The 23,028-nt window shown below is 41.8% G+C and overlaps 1 protein-coding gene across 1 annotated transcript in view; it reads right to left on the reverse strand.

The window, feature by feature from the left end:
- bmp7b (bone morphogenetic protein 7b) overlaps nucleotides 1-23,028 on the reverse strand; it is a 137,619-nt gene that overhangs the window by 41,004 nt on the left and 73,587 nt on the right. Inside the window, exon 2 of the mRNA XM_043676973.1 lies at nucleotides 4,081-4,273. Coding sequence (XP_043532908.1) covers nucleotides 4,081-4,273 — 193 coding nt within the window. The remainder of the gene's footprint in view (nucleotides 1-4,080; nucleotides 4,274-23,028) is intronic.

Raw genomic sequence — 23,028 nt, forward strand, 5'->3', positions numbered from 1 at the left:
GTGTGCGCGTCTGTGTGTATCTGTGTCCGTGCGTATGTGAGAGTGTGTGTGTGCAGGAATATCTGTGTGTGTGTGTGTAGTGCAGTGGTGATCACCTGTAATGTGACATGAACCCAAGGTCCCGGTTGAGGCCCTCCCTATGGGTACCGAACTTAGCTTTCAGCCTCTGCTCAGCCACTTTTCTCTGCTGCCTGTCCCGAAGTCCACCTTGGAGGATGGTCACCCGAAGGTCCGAGGCTGAATGTCCTGGGCCAACACCTTCAACATATTGTCTAGCTATCACCATTGTTAACAGCTAACCCGAGAATGCAACTTGTAAAAAAAAGGTTTTGTGATTTACACATGAAAGAAGTGAAACTACCACTGTATTCTAACAGATGAAAGGCTTAACAGACAATCAATTTTTCAATGTATAATTTCAGTTACATCACACTGTAAAGTTTTGCTATAAATTCTGTGATACGATCGAGCCCTCCACTATCACCTGATGAAGGAGTGTCGCTCCGAAAGCTAGTGTGCTTTCAATTAATCCTGTTAGTCTATAACCTAGTGTTGTGTGATTTTTAGATTGATTTAGGATATCTGGTTGGCATATACGAATTGGACCTGTACATGTCTCTGACTGTGTGATCACATTTAGTATTGTTACATGTATAAACTCCACAGTGGTCAAATTATGTGTGTTATAAATGTACAATTATTGATACTGTATTAAAAACCATCAAAAATATCACAAGACATCAAGAAGCAAATTCTTTTAACATGTCATTTACCTCATTGTCTAACATAGACTGACAAAATGTAATATGAAAGAACAAAACCTGACTCATACTTCTCCCACTTTCCACTGTAAGCAGCTTTATGTCAAAGCCCAGTACAACAGTGGAATCCCTGAACCACGTTATTATTACAAGCACAGCAACACTGGAACAGTCATTGCACAGCCATTTGTAACTGCAATAAAATATATTTAATCCCTTACCATTCCAGCTGGGAGAGGTGGGCAGTGTAAACATGGCAATGCATCCATCAACTATCTGTGCAGATAACACGAGAGCTCAGCCTAGATGATAATTACCTCGTATGAATGTACAGTGCAGAAACAGGCTATTGGGCACAGATGGTCTGCCTTGGTATTTATATTCCATATGAACCTCTCACCCCAACTACTTCATCTACTGCCATCAGCATAACAAAATCATACAGAATCACAGAACTTTGACCTTCATGTGTTCATCTAACTTCCCCTTAAATATGATGATGATATTCATTTCATTTGGTAATAGTTCTGCATTCTAACTATTTTCCAAGTAAAGAAGTTGGTTGTGAAATCCTTATTAAATTAATGAGTGATTAACATGCATGTGTGGACCCATTTAGTATCCCTCACAAGTGGAAATACCTTCTCTATACCCAATCAAAGTTTTCCAGGAAGACTTCTAATAGTTTACATTCAGACTTTTTTAGATTAGATTAGATTACTTACAGTGTGGAAACAGGTCCTTCTGCCCAACAAGTCCACACCGACCCGCCGAAGTGCAACCCACCCAGACCCATTCCCCTATGTTTACCCCTTCACCTAACACTATGGGCAATTTAGCATGGCCAATTCACCTAACCTGCACATTGTTGGACTGTGGGAGGAAACCAGAGCACCCGGAGGAAACCCACGCAGACACGGGGAGAATGTGCTAACTCCACACAGGCAGTTGCCCGAGGCGTGAATTGAACACAGGTCTCTGGTGCTGTGAGGCAGCAGTGCTAACCACTGTGCCACTGTGCCGCCCTATGAGAACCAAACATGTTCAATTTTCCCTGTTACAACATTCCAGTTCTGGTTTTCTTTTTGCTGCATTCACTGAGAGGCCAGTCGGGGTATTTGATCACTGCTTTGACGACAGGCATCAGAGAGTAAGAATAACTGGGTCATTTTTGAATTGGAAAGCTGGCATGAAAGTAGTGCAGGGTTCAGTGCTTTCGCCCCAGCTATTCATAACACATATTAATGATTTGGATGAGGGAATTAAATATAATATTTCCAAGTTTGCTGACGACATTCTACGAGGTGGGATGTGAATGGTGAGGAAGATATAAAGCATTCACAAGGTATTTTAGATAAGTTGAGTGTTTGGGCAAACGAGTGGCAGATGGAGTATGGTGTGGATAAGTTTGAATTTGTCTACTCCATTAGGATAATCAGAATTCTAAAGTATTATTTAAATGCTGATAAATTGGCAAGTCTTAGTATTCAAAGGTCTCGGAGTGTTGAACGTCAGCCACTGAAAGCAAAACATGCAGGTTCAGCAAGCAGTCAGGAATTGGTACATTAGCCTTCAATACCAGAGGGTTTGAAAATAGGAGCAAGAAAATCTTGTTGCAGCTGTACAGACCTTGGTGAGACCACCTCTGGAGTGTTGTCCATGGGGTTGAGTTCCTTACGTAAGAAATAAACTTATGTGGAGGGATTTTGAGAAGGTTCACCAGACTGATTCCTCAAATGGCAGGTTTGTAATATAAGGAATGATGAACTATATTCACTGGAGTTTAGAAGAATGTGAGGGGATCTGAATGAAACATATAAAATTCTGAGAGGGCTTACGAGACTCGATGCAGGTATGATGTTCAGAAAATGTGTTTACAGTTTCAAGATACACAGTAGGCCATTTTGGACTGAATTGAGGTCGTGTTTACCCAGGGAGTGGTGACTCAAGAATTCTTTACCAGGGAAGGCTAGGAGATCAAGTCACTGAACATATTTAAGTAACAAAAAAGAGTTCTGGAATCTAAAGGTATTAAGGGATATGGGGAAAGGGAGATTGTGTTGAGATAGAAGATCAATCATGAATGGCAGAGAAGACTCAAAGGCCGAATGGCCTTTTCCTGCTCTTAGTTTCTACGTTTTTTGTCAGTGTTTCTATCCTGGAGTTACACTTGATTTCTAGAGAACAATGAAGTGGTGAGGGAATTTGCAGAGAACTAAGGACATTGCTGCAAGTAGCTTTCCTTTGCCCCATGCGATAACATTATTTCTTACAACATACTTTGGTGTTTGGAATGAGGGCCAGGCAGATCTCATTCAGGAAGCATTCCCTGACTGGGGCTGTTAACCTGAGATAACCAGGGAGTCCTATTGACAGATATACACAGGAGTCTCAAAGATTCTCCCTAGTCTAGAGACTGCCGGGATACTGGCCTTCACAGAGTTATTTCACATAACTAAAGGTAATACTAAACATGGAATGGAATTTCGTCTCACCAGCCAAGGTTGTTTCAATGACAGGAATTGGATGGGAGCAAACAAGTAGGAAACCTGATGACAGAAATAGTGTCGATTGAAGTCCACAGCGAGGTGGCAAACCTGTAGCAATGTGGCAGGATGCCCATTTCATTAAGAAAGCTGTTAACATTCGTTTGCATGTTTCTGAATGTATTACTTGTAATCTTTTGGATTAATTGAGTGAAGAGCGAGGGAAGGGCAGGCCTGATGGTGCAGTCTGAGGGGCACAGATGAGAGAGGGAGGAGAGGATGGTGTCTGATGGAGCAATGTTAGATGCACAGAACAGAACTCTAGTACAAGAACAACATTCAGACATTTTTGTCACCTTAACCTCAGTAGAGCACAACCTCTTTGGCATTAGAGTTTGGGTTATGAGCCAGTTCAACTTTACATTATAGACTATTGATATAGATTATTGTTGTGAGTTTTTTAAGGATAGATTATTAGAGGCAGATTTGAAACATCTTTGTATGGAAATACTTTCTCAATCGTAAATTCACTCTTTTTTCTGCAACTTTATAATTCAGCTTTCATTGCTGTGTTGTCAAGATCAGAAAGTTGAATGTGGAGCAGAATGGTTCCTGGATGGGCAAAAGCAGGCATTAGAACTATCACCATCTCCTTCCCATCTGCTTGAGAACCCGACTGACTTCTAGGTATGCCAGTGGCTCTTGGCTTCCTAGACTAAGCATTGCCTATGATGTCTGAATGCCTTTGTCAGTGATCCGCACTAGAGTCAAATGTGCTTTGAAACTCTCTGAGTTCTACATCAGTTTCACCATGTCCCTCTTCCTTCACTCACCTCTCTGTGTTTTCCTCCAGAACCTGGTAAATTGTTATCTGGAAGGTCTCATTTTCAAAGCGTTCCCTGGTATAGTCTTTATAGATTCGGAATTCTGCAGCTGTCACTGCCTCCCCCTCTGGGATCTTTGAGAGATCAAACCTGAACTCTCTGTGATGTCGGCGCTGGTGGAAAATTTCCTTGTCATATTCCACTAGAAACAAGAAACACAGGAGGATATTCAACAGACAGAACATAATGTAGTACTGCACCCTGTAACCAGCAGTAAATCTTTAGAGAAGTGGACTATATTGAAAACAGACTCGCATCTGTTACATTTTTGCATCATAAGGAAGCACAGGAAAATTTTGGCTGTTCATGTTTTCTAATCGGTGCAAGTCTAAATTTATAATTCAACAGATCAAGGTTTGCGACATTCCTGTGTACCATTTGATAGTAAAGAACTTGAATATTGCTGAACAAGGATACAATTTGTTGAAACGTTTCATCTTGCAATTAAGGCAATTCACAAAAACAATTCAAAGGCAAAACCAAAATTTACATTGTGACCACTTTCCTCTCATGTAGTATAAACAGTATTTTTTTTAAAGATCCACCTTAGGTGTTTCAGCATCAGTTCAGGTTCCTCTAGCTCTGCCTCTGATATGGGCAGCAAGTAACACACAGTAGCTCGCTTCTTACACCGGGAGCATCTCAGATGAAATTCTTTCTCCTCTTCAGGTGGCAAAGGTGTCACGTGGTTCGTTCCAAACACAAACCATTCTGTTTGTTAAACAAAAATTCCCCCATGTCTTTTTAAAATCTTTCTTCTCTCATCTTAAAAGGCAGTAAACAAGGGCACGTTCAGGATTTGAACTCAGAATCGCCCACATGTCATTGCTCAACACATCCCAAAACAAGAACCATACCTGTAAACCAAAGATCAAGACACAACCTGGGCTTGCAGCCAAAGCACATCCACTGGAAGTAGGTGTCAGTTAAATCCAGTCTGAATATTGCACCTGATGAGATACCACTCATCCATGCTGACCAGATATTCTAAACCAGATAGTCCCATTTGACAGCACTTGGCCCATATCCCTCTAAACTCTTTCTATTCATATGCCCATCCGGATGCCTTTTAAATGCTGTAATTGTATCAGTCTCCGCCACTTCTACTGGCAATTCATTCCATATGCGCGCCACCCTTTGTGTGAAAAATTGCCTCTTAGGTCTCTTTTAAATCTTTCCCCTCTCACCCTAAACCTATGCCCTCTAGTTCTGGACTCCCCCATCCCAGGGAAACAATCTTGTCTATTTATTAAATCCATGCCCCTCATGATTTTATAAACCTCTATAAGGTCACCTCTCAGCTTCCAATGCTCCAGGGAAACCATGCCCAGCATGTTCAGCCTCTCCCTATAGCTCAAACCCTCCAACTCTGGCAACATTCTTGTAAATCTTTTGTGAACCTGTTCAAGTTTCACAATATATTCCTACAGGGAGATCAGAATTGCACGCAATATTCCAAAACTGCCCTAACCAATGACCTGTACAGCTGCAACATGACCTCACAACTCTCAGTATTCAATGCTCTGAACAATAAAGGAAGGCATATCAACTGCCTTCCTAACTAACCCTATCTACCTGCGACACCACTTTCCAGGAACTATGGACCTGCACTCCAAGGTTCAGCAGCATTGACAGGGTTCCCCATGGGAGACTGGTTAGCAAAGTTCGATCTCATGGAATTCGGGGAGAACTAGCCATTTGGATACAGAACTGGCTCAAAGGTAGAAGACAGAGGGTGGTGGTGGAGGGGTTGTTTTTTCAGACTGGAGGACTGTGACCAGTGGAGTGCCACAAGGATCAGTGCTTGTTCCACTACTTTTTGTCATTTATATAAATGATTTGGATGTGAGCATAAGAGGTACAGTTAGTAAGTTTGCAGATGACACCAAAATTGGAGGAGTAGTGGACAGCGAAGAGGGTTACCTCAGATTACAACGGGATCTTGATCAGGTGAGTCAATGGGCTGAGACGTGAGAGATGGAGTTTAATTTAGATAAGTGTGAGGTGCTGCATTTTGGGAAAGCTAATCTTAGCAGGACTTATACACTTAATGTTAGGGTCCTGGGGAGTGTTGCTGAACAAAGAGACCTTGGAATGTAGGTTCATAGCTCCTTGAAAGTGCAGTCATGAGTAGATAGGATTGTGAAGAATTATCCTGATGGGTGCAAGATGGATAGCTTCAATAAAATATGTCTTTCTTTCAGAAACATTCTGATGTTTCGAGTTTGAAGTTGCAAGTTAATTCAGATTGTAGAACACATTTTGCATTAATATGCTGGGGTCCAAATGGGAAAATGACATGAAAGAGAAAAATTATTGATTTGCTTTGACTGATTCCATCTTGATGAAGAAATGAACAGCCCAGTGATATTTGCTGCGTAAAAGTAAACTGTTATAAATTACAGGTATTGAACTTCCTAAAATGCATTGATAGCCAAATCAGAGAATGATACATCTCAGTTGGTTTTACTAAAACTATACAAGGCACTAGCCAGTGAAATAACTCAGTGGAGGTCGGTATCCCATCAATAGGTCACCCTTTATTTACACATGGAGAGTCTTTAACATTGATCCAGCTCCCTCAGAGCCAGCTCTCAGAATCAACAGAACCTCTGACACTGCTGTTTATATCTATTAATCAGGGTCCCCTGATTGGACCAGGTTAACAGCGCCAATCAGGGAACTCATATTCTATGAGGTCCACCTGGTTGACCTCATTACAACCATAACATTTCTTCCCCTCTGAGTGTGACGACATAGGCTGTTTTATATGCTTTCCTTTATTGGTCACAGTATTGAGTACAGGGGTTGGGAGGTCATGTTAGATTAGATTTGATTCCCTCCAGTGGGGAAACAGGCCCTTCGGCCCAACAGGATTCTTTGATTACAGACTTCTTAAGTGCGATATTAGGTGATAATAATTGCCTTATTAATTCAATATACTTTTGAAAGGCCTCACATTGGTTTCAAGTAGACTCTGCATCCTCAGATGGAACATAACTTACTCCACCCATTTTATCTTTCATATCCATTGTGTATTTGTGATTTGGATAAAGATGTAAGGTAACAAGGGTACAAGTACAGCCTTTAAAAGACATTTAGGTAAGTATGTGAATAGGAAAGAATTGGAGGGATATGTGCCAAGAGCAGGCATGTGGGACTAGGTTAGTTTGGGATTATTTTTGGCATGGACTGGTTGAACCAAGGGGTCTGTTTCTGTGCTGTATGACTGTATGACTCTAACACAAGATTGTGCTTCACAGAGTGAGTGAATTTAGCTGAGCCTCAAACCTTCATGTTTTTTTAACTCTTACACTCCCCGTCAATCCTATTTTCCACTAGTTTGCGCTCAACTCTTTAATTTAAGACTTTATATCTCAGTATTGCCCCCTGAGCCCCAGGTTTCCAACTTAGCCCTGCCAATCATTGCTCTGCACTGTCCCACAATCAAAGTGAAGGTGATGGTGACAGTCAAAGACCTCTGCTCCCCACATAGAAAAAGCCAAGGCAAGGGAGAAATGCTGTGAGTAGGTGTGAAGTGAATGTGCACTAAGAAAGCAAGTGAAAAACCCTGAGGTATACCCTGCTCTGATGGTTGCCTTCCCAGCATGTAATGTGGCCTGTCAGCTACTTTCCATAGAAAGGTGTCGGTGTGCTCCAAAGTGGACCATTGAAATAGATAACTATCTTCTAAGTGGATCAGGGCTGCATGTCTAATGTCTGTGGACAATGGATAAAGGTGGTTGGGGTCTGCTGACCAAGACAGAGGCCTGGAGGACCACAAAGCAAGCTGGAATCAGTAGGTATCCAGTCTGACTTCCGTGACAGGGATTGTTGCTGTATAGTTTCTATCCGCTGTGTGGCAGAAAAGCAAACTGCATATATGTGAGGTGGAAGGAGGTAATAATGAGACATAATTGAAGGAAATAGACATGTCACTGCTAACCTGTGAAATTCTCAATGTTCATTGGATGGAAAATCAGACTTTGGTCTCTTGATGTTGAGAATTTCATTCTCCTGATTGATGCATATTTTCCAAACATGACTTGACATTGCCCATTTTATTCTGCAGCTGGGAAATTTCTGTCCAATATCTCCAAGTGGCCAAAATGATCATCTCTACTTATTTACCCTCATTATCTTAATATTCAATGTAAAAAATATAAAATTCCATTGTTAGGCCCACTTGACTGTCATCGCAGATTCCAAACTCTCTTGTTTAATTCTATGAAGAACTCTGCTACTCAGTACATAATTCCTTTCACTATCCTATTTCCCAAAATGGCTTCACATTTCTCTCTGTTAAACAATATTTGCCATCTCTCGGCATTCTCCTGCAATCTCTTCTACTTTTCTTGACTTGTTCCCCTGCTCACTAACCAAATATCAGCAGTATATTGTTGTATCTGTGTCCAAGTTAATTATATTGCTTATTTATGAACCACCGATGTGTAAAAACGTTGAGGGAATTCTCTTCTTTAAAACTAATCCAGACATGAAGTCCATCTTCTCTGAACAGAAGGCATTAGGAACTTGTCCTTTTGTGTTATACTTTGACTCACTATCTGACAGGACCACCGACAACTATTAAAAATCCCTCTGTTATAGTGGGTTTGCTGTTTGATTTGTATCAGCAACATTTCTTCAATTCAGTGCCAGGAACTAAGCTTGTAATGTGGGATGTGAATGAACTAGAGTGATTGAAGATAAGTAGTTAAAAATATGACCAATTGCAGAATAGGCTTTGAAGTGTCTGAACTTGGAGGCATGTGGCATATGTTTAAACCTGTTTAATATTAAGCTGCATTGAATTTTATGGCTTGGAGATTGTGAATGAAAGACTGATTTCAATCAAGTACGGTGCCAGATAAAAGTTCCTAAAATGACCCAGAGACATTGTTTTCAAGTTCTTCTTATTGGAGAATAAGCCGATCAAATTGTTCATAGCACTCAGCAGGATCTGCATTGCTGAATTTGGAGAAGCGAGCATGACATCTTCTGGAGGGCAGCAGACCAATGCCAAAAAGGGAGAATTGAAAAGAACCATTTACCCCATCTTGAGGAAGAAGAGACTGTTAACTCTGGTTGATCCTGTAAAAGATCTGAATGGCCAGAAAAAGTAGAAGGAGCCAGACTGACAGACCAATCATCCTGGCTTTTCAGTCATCATTGCAATGTACACATTAAGCTTTTTCTTTCAGCACAGCTGATAACAATGGCACTAATTGTGTCACTGCATGCTCACAGTTCATGAAAAGAGTGAAATACCGTCACAAAAATTCTAAATTTTACACACAAGAATGTTTTTATTGGCTGAGAAAAACTGCTGTATTCCTCTCTTCCCCAATATTTTAAAGCTGTATTGACATATGTCTGTATTTCATTACTTCAAATAATTTCTGTCATTAATATCAATGGCGATAGATGAAACGAGTTTATTGTATATAAGCTGTGTTAGTCACCAAAATTTGGCTCATGTTATTCTAATTATATGTTAGGCAAAATCGTAATTTTGGTCAGGGTTATGATTAAAGATGGCCCCTCACTCATCCACTGATTTGTGGGCGGCACTGTGGCACAGTGGTTAGCACTGCTGCCTCACAGCGCCAGAGACCCGGGTTCAATTCCCGCCTCAGGCGACTGACTGTGTGGAGTTTGCATGTTCTCCCTGTGTCTGTGTGGGTTTCCTCCGGGTGCTCCGGTTTCCTCCCACAGTCCAAAGATGTGCAGGCCAGGTGAATTGGCCAAGCTAAATTGCCCATAGTGTTAGGTAAGGGGTAAATGTAGGGGTATGGGTGGGTTGCGCTTCGGCGGGGCGGTGTGGAGTTGTTGGGCCGAAGGGCCTGTTTCCACACTGTAAGTAATCTAATCTAATCAGAATCAGGATGAACTATGACACAGCGACTTCCCTCTTGATAAAACAAACCAGAAGCATATAACCCGCAAGCAGCTCTATGAAAGAAAGAATTTACGTTTCGACAGAAAGCTTCACATCTTCAGGATGTGCCAAAGTGCCCATAACAGGCAGTGAAATGCTGTTGAAGTATTGTATCTCCTCTTATGTAGTGAATGTGATAGACAGTTTTCATACAGCAAGATCCCATAAACAGCAACTAGATTAATGACCAGATTATCTCTTTTTGTAATGTTGGGTTTGGGTTTAATTTTACAAAGAATCATAGAAAGTCATAGAGTCAAAGAGTTTTGCAGAATGATAAGAGGCCTTTCAGCCATTCGTGGCTGTGCAAGCCATCAAACATCCATCTATTCTAATCCCATTTTCCATTACTTTGTATGCTATGGCATTTCATGAGATCACCTGAACACTTCTTAAATGTCTTGAGGGGGTGCCGCCTCTTCCACCCTCTCAGTGAGTTCCACATACAAATAACTTGCTGGGCGAAAACGTTTTTCCTCAAATCCACTCTAAACCTCTTCCTCCTTACCTTAAAACTGTCCCCTTTGGCTATTGACCCCTCTACTAAGGGTGAAAGTTCCTCTTGATCTCTCTGTCTATGTCCTTCGTATCTTTGTACGTCTCAGTAGGATACCCCTACTGATACCCCTATCAGAATTATCTGCTCTCAGGAAAATATCCCCAGCCTATCGCTGAATCTCTCCAACGAAGACATCATCCTGGTAAATCTACAACCTCTTTAATGCAATCACAAATTTCTCAAATTGTAGCGATTAGAACTACACAAATCTTCCAGCTGTGGCCTAACTAATGTAATATACAGCTCCATCATAACGTCCTTGCTTTTTAATTCAATATCTTGACTAATAAAGGCAAATATTCTATATGCCTGCACTACTGCCTTAACTACCTGTCTTGCTGCCTTCAAGGATCTATGGACCTCCCAGCAAAGTCCCTCTGATCCTTAAGGAGAAAGTGAGAACCGCAGATGTTAGAGATCAGAGTCAAAAAGTATTGTGGTTGAAAAGCACAGTCGGTCAGGCAGCAGGTCACACATTCCTGATGAAGAGCTTACGCTCAAAATGTCAACTCTCCTGCTTCTTGGATGCTGCCTGACCAGCTGTGCTTTTCCAACACCACACATTGTTCCCTCTGAGCCTTTATACATTCTATGGTCCTACCACTCAACGTGTACTCCCCAAATTCTGCTTGCACTGTTCAACCTATCTGTCCATTCTATCTCTCTATTTTTTTCCAGAATATTGTAAGAATTGCCCTCCCGATTTTCAAACTAGTGGCATAGGATTTCTTGCATTCACTCATGAAAGAAGATGGGGCCTCAATTTAACATTTCATCCAAAAGACAGTGTTTACAACAATCCCTGATAACCTGATGTATGGAATCAAGTCTTTGGAGGAACCACAACCTTCTGACCCAAAATAAAAGGTTCCTTGGGAGAAATAACAAACCAAGGTGGCATCATAATCAATCATGCTGTGAGTGCAAACATTTTGATTCTCTGATGTAGGTTTGCTCGCTGAGCTGGAAGGTTCATTTTCAGATGTTTTGTCACCATACAAGGTAAAAGCTTCAGTGAGCATCCGGACGAAGCACTGCTGGTGTTTCCTGCTTTCTATTTATATGTTTGGGTTTCCTTGGGTTGGTGATATCATTTCCTGTGATGACATCGTTTCCTGTTCTTTTTCTGAGGGGGTGGTAAATGGGGTCCAAGTCAATGTGTTTGTTGATAGAGTTTGGTTGGAATGCCATGCTTCTAGGAATTCTCACATGTGCCTCTGTTTGGCTTGTCCTAGGATGGAGGTGTTGTCCTAGTCGAAGTGGTGTCCTTCCTCATCTGTATGTAAGGATACTAGTGAGAGAGGATCATGTCATTTTGTGGCTAGTTGATGTTCATGTATTCTGGTGGCTAGTTTTCTGCCTGTTTGTCCAACGTAGTGTTTGCTACAGTTCTTGCACAGTAGTTTGTAAATAACATTAGTTTTGCTTGTTGTCTGTATAGGTTCTTTCAAGTTCATTAGCTGCTGTTTTAGTGTGTTGGTGGGTTTATGGACTACCATGATGCCAAGGGGTCTGAGTAGTCTGGCAGTCATTTCTGAAATGTCTTTGACATAGAGGAGAGTGGCATGTTTTTTGTGGAAGTGTTTTATCTGCTTGTTTGGGTTTGTTGCTGAACAAAGTTTGGGAGAAGATTTGTAGCTCGGGTGCTCGTTGTTGTGGTTCTGTTCGCCGAGCTGGGAATTTGTCTTGCAAATGTTTCGTCCCCTGTCTAGGTGACATCCTCAGTGCTTGGGAGCCTCCTGTGAAGCGCTTCTGTGATGTTTCCTCCGGCATTTATAGTGGCCTGACTCTGCCACTTCCGGTTGTCAGTTCCAGCTGTCCGCTGTAGTGGCCGGTATATTGGATTCAGGTCGATGTGTTTGTTGCTGAGAAATCGGTGGACTGCGTTCATTGGGTACCCATTCTTTTTGAACACACCGTACAGGTGATTTCCCTCTGCTCAGCATAGTTTCTCTGTGCTGCAGTGTGTGTGATCATTGAAATAATGTTCTGATGCAGCTTTGTTGGGATTAGATTAGATTAGATTCCCTACAGTGTGGAAATAGGCCCTTCGGCCCACAAGTCCACACCGACCCTCCGAAGAGCAACCTACCAGACCTATTCCCCTACATTTACCCCTGACTAACGCATCTAACATTACAGGCAATGTAGCATGGACAATTCACCTAACCTGCACATCTTTGGACTGTGGGAGGAAACCGGAACACCCAGAGGAAACCCATCCAGACACCGGGAGAACGTGCAAACTCCACACAGACAGTTGCCCGAGACGGGAATTGAACCCTTCTGTAGTTCAATATTTGGTCCATATCTCAGGGGGTGGTAAATGGGGTCCAAATCAATGTGTTTGTTGATAGAGTTCTGATTGGAGGGCCATGCTTCTAGGAATTCTCATGTCTGTCTCTGTTTGGCTTGTCCTAGGATGGATGTGTTGAGAAAAAACCCCTGAGAAAAAGAATTGGAAGTGACATCACCATTGGAAATTATGTAACCAGGAAATGATGTCACTGACCCAAGGAAACTCAAACATATAAATAGAAAGCAGGAAACACCAGCAGTGCTTTGTCCGGAGGCTCACTGAAGCTGTTACCTTGTATGGTGACAAAACGTCTGAGAATGAACCTTCCAGCTCAGCGAGCAAACCTACTTCCAGAACCTCAACCTGAGCTACAAATCTTCTCAAAATTTTGACTCTCACTCATGAGCACTATCTTGATGTACATATTTGAATCCCAAATAAGAAATATCAGTGTCAGCTCTGAAACCGTCACAGTTAAATAACTTGCCAACAAGCACGTTCTAATCTCAAACCTTTGGATAAAGTATGAGAACGAAACTGGCATATCTTTAAATATGGGGATGGATAAGGATAAAAGAGGAAGAATATGGTTAAAAAAAAGTACATAATTTATATGCAGCTACATTTCCCATCCCTGCTAATCCCATACTTAAACTTGCCACAACCAAATTGTTTCAGGATTATTTCTTTCAAAGTGAGCGACTGAATAATGATTGCTCGATGTAAATATTTTTGGGGAGCAAATTTACAACTTCAAAGTATGCTAACTTTCCAACACTAACTAAGCTCTAGTTGATATCAGCCCTTCCACATTTAGTTTACAGCTTACTTCTAATGCTGTCACCAACAGGCAGATTCAAGATGTACTTTGAACATATACACCAACTAAGATGTTTTGTCACCATATAAGGTAACAGCTTCAGTGAGCATCCGGACGAAGCACTGCTGATGTTTCCTGCTTTCTATTGATATGTTTGGGTTTCCTTGGGTTGGTGATATCATTTCCTCCGGTGACATTATTTCCTATGGTGATGTTATTTCCTGTTCTTTTTTTCAGGGGGTGGTAAATGGGGTCCAAGTCGATGTGTTTGTTGATAGAGTTTGGTTGGAATGCCATGCTTCTAGGAATTCTCACACGTGCCTCTGTTTGGTTTGTCCTAGGATGGAGGTGTTGTCCCAGTCGAAGTGGTGTCCTTCCTTAGCTGTATGTAAGGATACTAATGAGAGAGGATCATGTCATTTTGTGGCTAGTTGATGTTCATGTATTCTGGTGGCTAGTTTTCTGCCTATTTGTCCAATGTAGTGTTTGCTACAGTTCTTGCACAGTAGTTTGTAAATAACATTAGTTTTGCTTGTTGTCTGTATAGGGTCTTTCAAGTTCATTAGCTGCTGTTTTAGTGTGTTGGTGGGTTTGTGGACTACCATAATGCCAAGGGGTCTGAGTAGTCTGGCAGTCATTTCTGAAATGTCTTTGACATAGAGGAGAGTGGCGTGTTTTTTGTGGAAGTGTTTTATCTGCTTGTTTGGGTTTGTTGCTGAGAAATCAGTGGACTGCGTTCATTGCGTACCCATTCTTTTTGAATACACTGTATAGGTGATTTCCCTCTGCTCAGCATAGTTTCTCTGTGCTGCAGTGTGTGTGGATCATTGAAATAATGTTCTGATGCAGCTTTGTTGGGATTAGATTAGGTTAGATTCCCTACAGTGTGGAAACAGGCCCTTCGGCCCACAAGTCCACACCGACCCTCCGAAGAGCAACCCACCAGACCTATTCCCCTACATTTACCCCTGACTAACGCATCTAACACTACAGGCAATGTAGCATGGACAATTCACCTAACCTGCACATCTTTGGACTGTGGGAGGAAACCGGAACACCCAGAGGAAACCCATCCAGACACCGGGAGAACGTGCAAACTCCACACAGACAGTTGCCCGAGACGGGAATTGAACCCTTCTGTAGTTCAATATTTGGTCCATATCTCAGGGGGTGGTAAATGGGGTCCAAATCAATGTGTTTGTTGATAGAGTTCTGCTTGGAGGGCCATGCTTCTAGGAATTCTCATGTCTGTCTCTGTTTGGCTTGTCCTAGGATGGATATGTTGAGAAAAAACCCCTGAGAAAAAGAATTGGAAGTGACATCACCATTGGAAATGATGTAACCAGGAAATGATGTCACTGACCCAAGGAAACTCAAACATATAAATAGAAAGCAGGAAACACCAGCAGTGCTTTGTCTGGAGGCTCACTGAAGATGTTACCTTGTATGGTGACAAAACGTCTGAGAATGAAACTTCCAGCACCGCGAGCAAACCTGAGCTACAAATCTTCTCAAAATTTTGACTCTCACTCATGAGCACTATCTTGATGTACATATTTGAATCCCATATAAGAAATATCAGTGTCAGCTCTGAAACCGTCACAGTTAAATAACTTGCCAACAAGCACGTTCTAATCTCAAACCTTTGGATAAAGTATGAGAAAGAAACTGGCATATCTTTAAATATGGTGATGGATAAGGATAGAAGAGGAAGAATATGGTTAAAAAAAAGTACATAATTTATATGTAGCTACATTTCCCATCCCTGCTAATCCCCCATACTTAAACTTGCCGCAACCATCTTTCAAAGTGAGCGACTGAATAGTGATTGCTCGATGTAAATATTGTTTGGGGAGCCAACTTACAATTTCAAAGTAGGTTAACTTTACAACACTGACTAAGCCCTAGATGATATCAGCCCTTCCACATTTAGTTTACAGCTTACTTCTAATGCTGTCACTGACAGGCAGAATCAAGATGTACTTTGAACATATACACCAGCTAAGAAGTAGCTTTAAGAAGACAACGTGTGAAAGTTAAGGGCAAACCATTAATATAATCTGGAACTTGGCCAGCTAGAAGTTGAACTGGAGAATCCTGCCTTTGTGTGTGGATCTCTGTGCATCTGGGTAAAAGTGTATATGCAGATATAACACACACACATTTGTATATGTATACATTAAAAGTGGACTGTATTGTGCAAGAATTTTAAAACAGATCCTATGTATGGACCCTACTCCATATTGGAGCTCAAAGCATGTCTGAAATGAACTGAAAATTGACATTTCAAAAGTGTTAGAATTAGTATGAAAATTCATGATTGTGTTTGTTTGTGTATCTGTGCATTTCTGTGTGTGTGTGTGTCTATCTATCTGTTCACATTTGTGTGTGAAAGTAGCATCAATAATGTAGAGCAGTGCCACAAAAGACAGTACTGTCTTCATTGGCATGGTTTCCAGCCTCTTTGTAGGGTCAGACTGTGAGGGAAACGTGGTATTTTCCCAGATGACCACCATTAGCACCTCTCCCAGTCTGGTGCTAATTGTTGTTTGAAGTAGCCCACTCCACCAGTCCTCCTCTGTCTTTGTGCTGTGCCTATCTAGTGATTAGTGGTAGAGGATACACCACTGTAAAATACTTGCAGAAAAGGCTGTTGTTAGATAACAAGGAGGTTCATTGCTTGATATACGTATAATAGTAAGTACAACTACATTTAGTCAAGATTAATTACTAGCACCTTATGTAGCTGGTATAAATACAAATCTACTACCTTCAAAAACTAGAGTAGAACTCCTTGTTTCTACCCACTAACTGTGTGGCATCAGAAGATTGAGTGGATGTAAAATAAACATTAACCCCTTCAGAACCATTGCCTTTTACAGCATGAGACACATGGCTCATGTGTTTCATGCTGTAAAAGGTATTACATATCAGATGCTTCTTTTCAAATGTCTGGAAATTGATGATACCCACTACTATATATCCACATCCATCATTTTATCAAGATCCAGTCCATCAGCCAACAAGCCAGCTTTGTAACACCCATTGTCCTGTTTCCTGACCAGCTGACCATCCATTTCACCCTCAACTGTCAGTTTGCAACTGGTCACCTTCCACAAGTGATTTAGTTTTTTGTTTTTTATTTGTTTTTTTTTCTTTCTGCAAGCACAAGTGATTTAACGCTGATCAACCCATTTGCAGATTGGACATCCTGCTAATTCAACTTACAGGAAACAATAAATAAAACTCATCTTAGCCTCCAACCCAACTGTATAACAGATGTAAATTTCACAATTCCTGAAAAATTTGCAATGCTGTGGATACAGAGCAGAGATATTAAGACTAAATTTGTTTATAGTGCAAGCACAGCATGATGGATCAAGTGGTTTCCTTTTGTGATCTCGCTTTTGATATATTCTAATATCTGTTTCTGTTGGATACAGGAGCAGAACAGGTCTGAAGAGTTAGAACCAAATGTTGCTGGAGAGCATCTCAGTGGTACAGGATTTATAGAGGGATTACCAGCTATCCTGACACAGCTGCTGGCTTTCTTTCAACCTTGTGAATTCCATTCATGTCTGTTCCCTCCCACTTGAGGAACTAATTTGCATGCAGGACTGTTCAGTGTAGCCATGCTGAACATGGTGTTTCAATCCACTACAGGATGACTAGTTGAGTGTGAATGCAGCTTGTGGTCTTTTCTGGAATTCCAAATCTCTGCACATCCTCAACTACCCTGTCATTGTAATCGTTACAGCATTAAGCTGCTTTCAGAGTCCAGCACTAATCATTTTAGCTGAATCTCTAACCTGTTAGTAAGAGATACAGAAAGAAAATGTTGTGGGATTCACATCAAAGTGATCAAAAGCAGGCTAATTTTTGTTTTCAATTGGGAGGGAGAACTTAAATATATGATATAAAGATTTGTTTCAACACATTGTCATAAACTCAAAGCAAAATACTGTGGATGCTGGGAACACGAAATAAAAACACAAAATGCTGAAAACACTGTGCAGGTCTGGTATCATCCGTTGAGAGTAAAATAGAGTTAAATTTGATGAATTTTCATTAGAAAGGCCTGTTTTAATGAACGATCATTGATATGAGTGGAAGTTTTGCCATAGAGACAGGTACCCGGTTTGTTTTAGGATTAGGAAATAATTAGAAACAGATTAAAATTGTAAGGTTTTGGAAAAGGAATTGGAAAAGTAGACTCCAAGGCAAGAGTGTAAATGATATGTGGAACTTGTTCAAGGGGCAACTATTGAGTGTCCTTGATAATTATGTACCTGTCAGGCAGGAAGGAAAGGGTCGTGCGAGGGAGCCGTGGTTTAATAAGGAATTGGAATCCCTTGTTAAATGGAAGAGGGCGGCCTATCTCAAGATGAGACGTGAAGGTTCAATTGGGGCGATTGAGAGTTATAGGGTAGCCAGGAAGGACCTGAAGAGAGAGCTAAAAGCAGCAAGGAGGGGACACGAAAGGTCCTTAGTAGATAGGATTAGGGAAAACCCTAAGGCTTTCTATAGGTATGTTAGGAATAAAAGAATGACTAGGGTAGGAATAGGTCCAGTCAAGGATAGTAGGGGGAAGTTGCGTGTGGAGGCGGAAGAGATTGGGGAGACACTGAATGAATACTTTTCTTCAGTATTCACTCAGGAACAGGGCATTGTTGTCGATGAGAATACTGAGGCACAAATAAGTAGAATGGATGGCCTTGAGGTATGTAGAGAAGAGGTGTTGGAAATCCTGGAAAAGGTAAAAATAGATAAGTCCCCTGGGCCTGATGGCATTTATCCTAGGATTCTCTGGGAAGCAAGGGAGGAGATTGCAGAGCCATTGGCCTTGATTTTTATGTCCTCTTTGTCTACAGGAGTAGTCCCAGAAGACTGGAGGATAGCAAATGTGGTCCCCTTGTTCAAAAAGGGGAGTAGGGATAGCCCTAGTAACTATAGGCCGGTGAGTCTCACTTCTGTTGTGGGCAAAGTCTTAGAGAGAATTGTAAGGGATAGGATTTATGCACATCTAGATAGGAATAATGTGATCAAGGATAGTCAGCATGGTTTTGTGAAGGGCAAGTCGTGCCTCACAAACCTTATTGAATTCTTTGAAAAGGTGACGAAGGAGGTTGATGAGGGGAAAGCGGTAGATGTGGTATATATGGATTTTAGTAAGGCGTTTGATAAGGTTCCCCATGGTAGGCCACTGCAGAAAATACGGAGATATGGCATTGAGGGTGAGTTGGAGGTTTGGATTAGAAATTGGCCGGATGGAAGAAGACAGAGGGTAGTAGTTGATGGCAAAGTTTCTTCATGGAGTGCCGTCACTAGCGGTGTTCCGCAAGGATCTGTTTTGGGACCATTGCTGTTTGTCATTTTTATAAATGACCTGGAAGAGGGGCTAGAAGGTTGGGTGAGCAAGTTTGCGGATGACACAAAAGTCGGAGGAGTTGTTGACAGTGAGGAAGGATGTAGCAGGTTACAGCAGGATATAGAGAAGCTGCAGAGCTGGGCAGAAAGGTGGCAGATGGAATACAATGTAGCTAAGTGCGAGGTGATTCACATTGGGAAGAATAACAAAAAGATGGGGTACTGGGCTAATGGTCGGATACTTGGTAGTGTGGATGAGCAGAGGGATCTTGGTGTCAATTAAGGGGGGGTAGATATAGGACTGATGTTAGGGGTAGGTTCTTCACTCAGCGAGTCGTTAGTTCATGGAATGCCCTGCCAGTAACAGTGGTGGACTCTCCCTCTTTATGGGCATTTAAGAGGGCATTGGATAGGTATATGGAGGATAGTGGGTTAGTGTAGTTTAGGTGGGCTTGGATCGGCGCAACATCGAGGGCCCAAGGGCCTGTACTGCGCTGTATTCTTCTATGTTCTATGTTCTATGTTCTATGTTTTCATATATGGCAGGCAAGCTCTTAAAACTAGAGGCCTTGCAGTTCCAGAGGAGTGCCCAGCTGCAGTGCAAGACCAGTAACAAGAGGATGCCTTTCGGAAAATTGGGAACCCTCTTCAGTCAGGGCTGCCTTTGGCTATAGCCCCATTCAGACAGACAGGGGGAGCCTGCAGGCATACTGGTGTGCTGGTAATACTGCAGCATGCTGCTGGGTGCCCACCTCCAGCCAGTTAAACTGCCTTGAAGACTGAAGGCTGCCTGGAAAATTCCAGCTGATATCCCAAAGGTATCTTTAGCACAATTCTTACGGAGCCTATTTATCCTGAGAGGAAGCTGGTCTTATATGGACCAAACCTGCTTCTCTCCCAAAATTCTCATGCCCATACAGGAATCCCAAAACTGACATGCCAGCGTTTTTGGGAACGACCCTCACCATCAAACATTTCTAGTTTTGAGAGGATCTGAAAGTTGCATTCACCAACTCTAAGCCTCTCCAAATGTTTTTTAATCTGCTGATGTAACAACTGCAAGTTTTGGAACATCAGAAAAAATTGCCTTTTATGTTTCCTTTCATCTTTTGATAAAGTTGAAAAGATTTTGGTAAACTTTTGGTAAAGTTTCTGGGTGTAGTAATAGTTCTGAAGGGATTAATTTTCATGTTACATTGGCTTGTTCTATTGATATCACACACTGTGGGTGAAGATAAAAATTCTTCTCTAGCTTTTAGAAGGAGATCAAAATGTATTTTTTATATACATATATATAAAATGCAGTAAACCTTCTTGTTATCCATAGACCATAAGATTGTAAGATATTGGTGCATAATTATGCCTTTCAGCCCATCAAGTCTACTTCACCATTCAATCATTATTAATATGTTTCTCAACTCCATTCTCCTGCCTTCACCCCATAACCCATGATCCCTTTACTAATCATAAACCTATCTGTCTCTGTCTTAAATACATTTAATATCTTGGCATCTTCAGCCTTCTGCGGCAATGAATTTCGGAGATTCACCATCCTCTGGCTGAAGAAATTCCTCCTTAGCTCAGTTCCACAGGGTTGTCCCTTCACTCTGAGGCTGTGGTACCAATTCCAGTCTGACCTAGTAGTGGACACATCATCTTCAGATGCGCTGTATTCAGGCCTCTCAGTATTATGTAGGTTTTATTGAGATACCTCCTCATCCTCCAAGGCTCCATTGAGTACAGCCCCAGAGTTCTCAGCCACTCCCCACATGGCAAGCCGGGGGATCATTCTTGTGAACCTCCTCTGGATCCCCTCCCAGGCCAGCACATCCTTCCTTAGATATGGGGTCCAAAACAGCTCACAACATTCCAATGCAGTCTGACCAGAGCAATCCTTTCCTTTGCGTTTCCTTAACTCTATCCACACAGATTCTATGCCTTCTAACCCTATATCGCTTCTTGCTATTGATTTAATTTCATTTCTTACTAACAAGGAAACCCCGTCCCCTCTGCCCATCTGTCTGTCCTTTTGATAGAATGTATATCCTTGGATATTTAATTTCTAGCCCAAATTCCCTTGCAGCCACATCTCTGTGATACCATTGCACCTTCCAATTTCAATCTGGTCCATAAGCTCATTTACCTTGTTTCAAAAACTGTATACATTTAAGTACAGCACCCTCAGTCCTATGTTGACTGCACCCCCCTTCTGATATTTGTCCCCTTGCCTGCTGAGCCTGAAGTTAGATTCTTGACCCTGTCCATATGCTCTGGCCATATGTTCTGAAAACTCTACAAACCTCTTCTGAGTCCTTCCTATCCTTTAACTAGTTTAAAGTCCATGTGACCACTCTATTTAGTCTTTCTGTTAGGATTCTGGTACCACATTAGTTGATGTGGGAACCCATCCTAACAGTACAGTTCCTTCCTGTCCCAATATTGATATCAGTACCCCGTGAAATGGAACCCTTTTTGTATCACTCCTATAGACAAATGTTTAATTCTGTAATCTTCTTATCCCTTTGCCAATTCACATGTGGCTCAAGTAATAATCCAGAGATTACAACCTTTCAGGTCCTGTTTGTTCCTAATTCCTGATCTTCCGCAAACAGGACCTATTGCCTATGTTGTTGGTCCCATCATGGACTATTTAAAGCCAGTCCCTAATGCAGTTCCTTCACTGGCCATTCAGAACACAGCTTCACTGTGCTACAGTGTTCCACACTGTAGGGAATCTAATCTAATCTAATCTAATCTATCACTTTCACCTCTGGCATAGTCTTTCCTGCACTCAAGTCAGTCTAAGATCAGTGTCTCTTCGTTAGATACTCTATGGTAATGTATCCTCCACCACTATTTATCAAATGTTTTGCAAAGATATGCTTTATTCCTAAATACATGTCTCACTAACTTGATTGAGTTTTTTGAAGAAGTAACAAAGAGGATTGGTGAGGGCAGATCGGTGGATATGATCTATATGGACTTCAGGAAAGTATTCAACAAGGTTCCTCGTGGTAGACTGGTTAGCAACATGGAATACAGGGAGAACAAGCCATTTGGATACAAAACTGGCTTGAAGGTAGAAGACAGAGGGTGGTGGTTCCTTGAAAGTGGAGTCACAGGTGGATAGGATAGTGAATAAAGTGTTTGGTATGCTTTCCTTTATTGGTCAGTGCATCAGATATAGGAGTTGGGAGGACATGTTGCTGATGCACAGGACATTGGTTAGGCCATTTTTGTTGCAAACGTTTCGTCCCCTGTCTAGGTGACATCCTCGGTGCTTGGGAGCCTCCTGTGAAGCGCTTCTGTGGTGTTTCCTCTGGCATTTATAGTGGCTTGTCCCTGCCGCTTCCGGTTGTCAGTTTCAGCTGTCCACTGTAGTGGCTGGTATATTGGGTCCAATATACCGGCCACTACAGCGGACAGCTGAAACTGACAACCGGAAGCGGCAGGGACAAGCCACTATAAATGCCGGAAAAAACACCACAGAAGCGCTTCACAGGAGGCTCCCAAGCACTGAGGATGTCACCTAGACAGGGGGGCTCCCAAGCACTGAGGATGTCACCTAGACAGGGGAAAAAACGTTTGCCACAAAAATTTTCAGCTCGGCGAACAGAACCACAACAACAAGCACCCGAGCTACAAATCTTCACCCAAACATTGGTTAGGCCACTTTGGAATACTGTGTGTAATTCTGGTCTCTCTCTCTGTAGAAAGGATATTGTGAAACTTGAAAGGGTTCAGAAAAGATTTACAAGGATGTTGCCAGGTTTGGAAGGTTTGAGCTGTATGGAGAGGCTGAGTAGGCTGGGGCTGTTTTCCCTGGAGCATCGTTGGCTGAGGGTTGACTTTATAGTGGCTAATAAAATCATGAGGGGCATGGATAGGGTAAATACACAAGATCTTTTCCCTGG

Source organism: Chiloscyllium plagiosum, chromosome 35, assembly GCF_004010195.1.
Source record: "Chiloscyllium plagiosum isolate BGI_BamShark_2017 chromosome 35, ASM401019v2, whole genome shotgun sequence".
In the NCBI taxonomy this organism is placed as follows: Eukaryota; Metazoa; Chordata; class Chondrichthyes; order Orectolobiformes; family Hemiscylliidae; genus Chiloscyllium; species Chiloscyllium plagiosum.